Here is a 6,000-nt window from a genome sequence, read left to right on the forward strand (position 1 = left end):
CCAACATCCTGACGCGGAGCCTGGAGCTCAGTCCTTACATTTGGATTCAGAGTCATGTGTGCTTTGTGCTGCTGCCAGAGAGACGCTGCTCCTGGCTCTCTGGGCATTAGGTATCTTTAGTGTGTGAGTGAGTTAAAGACAAGAAAAAGACAGAAACAGATATTCTGAGAGAGATGGAAGCACAGACTCCTGGAGAGGAGTTAGTGACACATGAGCAACCTGGCAACAAAAGAAAGGAAGCTGAGGAGCTCAATGGAAATCATACTGGTTCCACATCCTTTACATTTGCCAGTTACCCCATAAATAAGACGATTATACATATAGATGAGTGAACTGTGGAATTACCATCTCATCAGACACACTCGGCCTATAAATAATTACTGCTACACGCAGCATTCATCCCAGCTGTGTTTGAGGTGATAAGCTGAATACTTACCGTAAGCATCTACCAGCACTCTGACACTTGTGTGTCTGGACTTTCTGGGCCTTGCTCTGCTCTACAAGCGATGCACTATGTCACCTGACAGAGGCGAAACTAGCAAAAACTGCATGCATCCGCACACAGCCGGCTTGAAGCTGTAAAGAAATAAAGCTGTAGCTAAACAACAAGCATCTGCATGCATCCTGTCAGTTATTAGGTTTAAGGCTCTGGCTTTAGCTGAGTTTAGCACTAAATTATATTATTTAAATTAAAGTCTACACTGTCCCACCAGGATGAAGCAACAAAGGGCCTGACTGTGATCATTGTGCAGTGGACATGACCTCCCCATGAGGCAAACATGGAGAAGGCCTCAGGTTATAAGATATGCACGCAGAGGGAGTCTGGTTTTATCTGGGGGGGTGTCGATCAAAGAGGGGGACTCTCAGTTCATGTTACTGTCGCTCTGCTCGCCTGATTTTATCACTGTGTTATGTCCACACTGCATGTGTTAAAGAGCAGTAATGGCAAAGGGATACGTGTGGATGCTTTGTGAGGGTGCAGTTCTCGGTGGAAGCAGTTTGCTGTTACTGAAAGCTAAATAAGCCTCCATCCTCTGCAGAGATTACTTTAGGTTGCCTGAGTCCAGAAAAATGTATCTCAGTGCCCGCCCACTTCGAGTCGGCTGAATGTGATTCTTTGCTCTTTGCCTCGCTGTGACCGTGAGCGGATCCTAACCCTGGGATTGGTGGATTGGACTTTTAGTTTGGAATGCCTCCGATTTTGTTTCTGTCTGTGTTTTGATTCTGTTTGTTATTCCAGCTTTCCCAGTGTTTTCCTGTCTTTCTATGATGTTTAGCATGAATCTCGTCTCTGTGTTTGGTATTCACTTCTGGTCTACTTCCTGTTTGAAGCTGAGTTTGCTGTTGTTCCTCGGTGTTTGTAACTGCCGGCACCTTGCGTTGATGGCTTTCACGTGTATTCTGCTCCCTCGTGTGTGTCGCTGTGTAACCCGTCCCCTCTTTGTCAGGTTGTTTGGTTGTGTTCCCTTTTGTGCATCCCTCCTTGTATACAGCTCGGCATTAGCCAAAATAAAAGCCTCCTTTCATTTCATTCATTTTGTTCTCACTACATGCATTTAGTACCTCACTAGAAAACAAGCCTTCATGTGTTGTTGAGCCATCCCACAATGTTTGAAAGATCCTCCTTTTACATAATGGAGCTGCCTCTAAGTGGTTAATGATCCTTCAAATATTCTAATAAAATGAAACTTTCTGTTTTCGTAGCTTATTAGGTTGTGGATGCACCAAATCTGGTTTACTATCAGGACAAATCGCTGGAAAAAAACAAAACAGTGTTTGAACTTTCCTCAAAGTTTTTCCCATTAGGACTGTGAAACTAATAAACTAACAGGCTGAGGCTTTATTTCCTCAGCATGTCACACATTTGCAGCAAATAGTTCAAAACAACCAAACTACGTGTCGGTCGACTCCTGTCCTTTACCGTTCGTGGCCCGTTACGCGTGCGGCGTCACCGCTCCGGCACCGCACGGACAGCTTCAGCTAAATTAAGACCTTAACGGGAAAATACAAGCTCGTATCCGGACTCCTGTGTACATGTAAACACGCTCTGTGCTGTTATCACTAGTCTGAGGATGTTGTACAGCTGAGACGATGATGGATAAAGTGATGGTTTGGATGTTTATCGTGCTGTGTGTGCGTCTGTGTGCGTGCGTGTGTTATTATGTGCGTCCTTTTTCATCTCTGTTAACATGAAGCGGTGAAGACGTTCTGCCAGGTGTGTAGACAAGAAGAGAGAGAGCGAGGTCTGACCTTGGCAGGCTCCAGTGCGGATATTGGGTATGAAGCCTCGTCTGCAGGGGTGGGGCTGGGCAGGACACTGCTCGCAGGGGTGGCCCCACGCTCGGCCAATGGTAGCGCAGCACAGAGTTTTGGTGCAGACGATTCCACTGAGCTGGCCCTGACACATCTGGTTGTTCACCTGGGTGAAACATGGCCCCGTCCTGTAGTCTGCAGTTTAACAGTGAGATCAATCCTTTGTTAATTGGTGGCTGAACTAATACTTCATTGATTAATGATAAAGCAGTGATTCATTTCCTGCAGCACATCTGGTGCAGGATTAAATGAAACCACACAGTACATTAATGAGACATTTCTAAATGCAGGAGGTATATTTCCTGCAAGTCTTCCTGCCTCTCTTTGTTTACTACATGTTGGTGCAACATTTTGGAGAGATGACTCGCCTTTCAAACACATGCCTGCAGTCTCGTTTCTTTAAACGTATCGAGCAGTGGCTTAAAAACAAGAGGAGACAAGTTTAGGAGTCCAAGACTTTCGATAAACAACAGGAGGCTTGGTTCCACTAAGACAGGTTAGTTCAGATTTCAAGGTTTCAAACATTAGCTTATTAAATTTGCTCACATTAGGCTGTAAAAGTGGTTTCACTCAGCAGGAATTTGGCAATCTGATAAGAACAACTTCTGCGTATTTAGAGCCTCTATTAGAACCACATTCAACACACAAACTGAAGCACGTTTCAGCTCTTTAACGAGGAGCTGACAGCAGGCTAAACAGTGGAGCTTATAATTTCCGTCACAGCTATGACTCAACCAGCTAAATAACGGCCACAGAAGAAATGAAAGGGCCTTTGAACACTTCTGTAATCTATCGTGGGGACAATGCCTTTTATTTTGGCTGTGCAAAAACACATTTCTGCTAATGACCGACACTAATGTTGTGTTTGAAATGAACACGAGCATCGCAGACGTCAGACTGATTCGTGCAGCTGTGACAAACTGAGCTCACAGGTTGCAGAGCTCCGGTTTGATCAGTTTATCATCAAACGTTACTGAGGACACCAGTGTACGTAGTTCGCCGCACACACCCCGGGGCTTTGTTTTTGGACATGCATGTATTTTTCTAGACAGTCAGAACTACACACACATGGTAACAACGGCAAAAATAATTGCACGAGAAAAGCAATGACCACTCGTGCTGCACTGCTGCCTGCCAGTGTAAATGGCATAATCTTGTTAACTGCACTTCACAAATCAGACTCGGTGAGCTCACGCTGAAACCATTTCAGCAACACGACGTTCGTCCTCTCAGTCACATACAGCCTAATGATTGCTTCTCTTGTGGGAGAAAGCCTATTAAGTTCTCTGCAGTGGCGCCAAACTTAATATAGCCTTCGTTAAAAGAAAAGTACGAGAGAAAAAGAAGCAGATTGTTAGATTGACTAACAATGAAATGAAAGGCTAACTGCATGGTTGGCTCGCCAAGGCTGTGACAGAGAAAGAGAGCTGCCCGCTCAGCTCTGAAGGACGAAACGAGATGAAAGATTGGAGGATTCGAGAAGTGGTGGCTGTCATTCTCCAGTCTTGTTGCCCTTATTCGTTCCTTGTGCCATATGAAAGGGGATGACAGAGAATGGGCCAAAAAGTAGGAGAGGCAAAAAAAAGAGCAGAAAGTAGGTCAAACTGAGCACGCAGCAGTTTGCAACTCTCACCCATCTGTCTTCGTTCTCTTTGTCTACTTTAGCTCTGTTTGTCTTTCACTCTCGTCTGCTTCCTGCTTGCCTCCCTCATCTGCTCTTTGAGCTTTCATCTTCATGTGACCTGGTGTCACATGACCGACTGTATGTGATGCATTTTTCTCATGGTTAGCTCTAAAGCAACACAATGCATGCAAACGCCTCTGTGCACAACAGAAAACGCACATTTAATTCCAGATTAAAAATGAATAAAACAGAAAAAGAATAAAACTGCTGGTAATTTATAATTTACATTTTTGTCAATAAATCCAGTGCAATCAATGATAAAGGTCTAACTGATAACACTGCTCGTTATCAAAAAATACTGGTTTCTGAACAACTGTGACATAGAAGAATAGCTTCATACACACACACACACACACACACACAAACACACACACACACACACACACACACACACAGCGAGTTGAAAGACAGATAAGAGAAGCAAACAAATTCCGATTGCTTTATCCGTTAAAACCAAACTGTTTAAATTGACATTAAAAAGAAACAAAAGGAAGAAAATCCAAATAAAAAAATAAAAGTCTGGGTCTTCCAGCCTCCTGTGTTTCATTTTGTCCCTGCATCAAAAATAAATGGACTCTCTCAGGCTCAAGTCATCGAACAACACTGCATAACCAAACGCAGCGGCCAAGTTCATCAGCGTATTCGTGTGTGCTAAATTAAATATATATGCATGCACATTCTTTCTCAAGCAATGCCCCACTGTTGACGGTCTCTCACACACATTAACACACAAGAATGCGTCTGCTTGTCTGTGTACATGATGGAAAACACAACATCTGCACGAGCTGCAGCGTTTAGCCAAGCAAAGACTGGAGCAGCAATCACAGCTTAGCTGGAAAGAGTACCGGAGAATAAAGCTCTCCTGTGTGTGTGTGTGTGTGTGTGTGTGTGTGTGCGTGCGTGCGTGCGTGCGTGGTGTGTGTGTGCGTGTGCGTGCGTGCGTGCGTGTGCGTGTGTGTGAGCCATGTGTTCAGGGTTTTGTTTGTCATGCACGTAAACTCGAATTTGGAAACAAAAAAAACAGCCTCAAGCATTCAGCCGAGAGTTCAACACGTGTGTCAGAGCATGATGTCATCGGTGTGTTATACATGTACGTTTAGTAGACACATGAAAGCATGAGCACTGGTTTGGACGGGAGAGAAATTAAAGATCCTGAATATGTCTGGCTGACAACATTTGGAAGCAATTTCGTCTAATTAAAGCGCAGAAAGATGAACAGTTAAAAGCATCCTGCTATCCTCCTCACTCCTCACTCCTAAATCCAGTATCAAGGGACTCTGAACTCTCCTGTTTCATCCACACATGCTACGGATGCTACGTTCACTCACTCTATGCAACATAAAGAATCTTCACTCTCCTGTTAGGACGGCTCGTGAACTTGCTTCACTTTGTCACCAGCAGTGTGTCCGTGTATTAGCTCAGAGTCTGCTTAATGTGACTGCTGCACTTCCACCTCTGTTGGCTTATACAGTCAACCATCAAACACTGTTAACAGAATGCAAGCTTTCACATATGATCTTGTTTTATTAGTAAATCCTGTCTGGGGCTTAAAGCACTCTAGGCAAACACTTTCCCATCAACTGTCTCCAACTATAGGATCACAAAGATGAAGAGGGCACGGGCCTGAGCACTGGGAGGAAAAGAGAGGGGAAGACAAATGGCACAAGGGAAGAAAAAAAATCTCATTTCAGACTCATTAATAATTGCTGAAGTATTTATAAAACTCCCAGGAGGGAAAGTCTGGGAAAATAAGAAACCCAGTAGGGTTTTTTTCATGGAAATCAGGCTATTATCATTTATACATACTTGCCTATGACAGGAGTTCAACAAGTCAAATGAATAAAGCGTGTATACAAAAGCCTTTGAATGTGTATGTGCGCGTGTTTACATATCTTTGTGGGGACCAAACATTGGATGTTTACTATCCGGTCGTTAAGTGATGAGAATCCTACTTCCGGGTCTAAAGTAGTCTGCGTTTAATATGGCTTTTGTGTTGTTAACAT

At 43.9% G+C, this 6,000-nt stretch overlaps 1 protein-coding gene across 1 annotated transcript in view; it reads right to left on the reverse strand.

Annotated features, from left to right (window-relative positions):
* The window catches only part of fbn2b (fibrillin 2b), a 64,897-nt gene that overhangs the window by 34,426 nt on the left and 24,471 nt on the right, over positions 1-6,000 (reverse strand). Inside the window, exon 7 of the mRNA XM_005930953.3 lies at positions 2,251-2,448. Within this exon, the coding sequence (XP_005931015.1) occupies positions 2,251-2,448 (198 nt within the window). The remainder of the gene's footprint in view (positions 1-2,250; positions 2,449-6,000) is intronic.

This window comes from Haplochromis burtoni, unplaced genomic scaffold, assembly GCF_018398535.1.
Source record: "Haplochromis burtoni strain Fernald_Lab_line unplaced genomic scaffold, NCSU_Asbu1 Contig_133, whole genome shotgun sequence".
Classification (NCBI taxonomy): Eukaryota; Metazoa; Chordata; class Actinopteri; order Cichliformes; family Cichlidae; genus Haplochromis; species Haplochromis burtoni.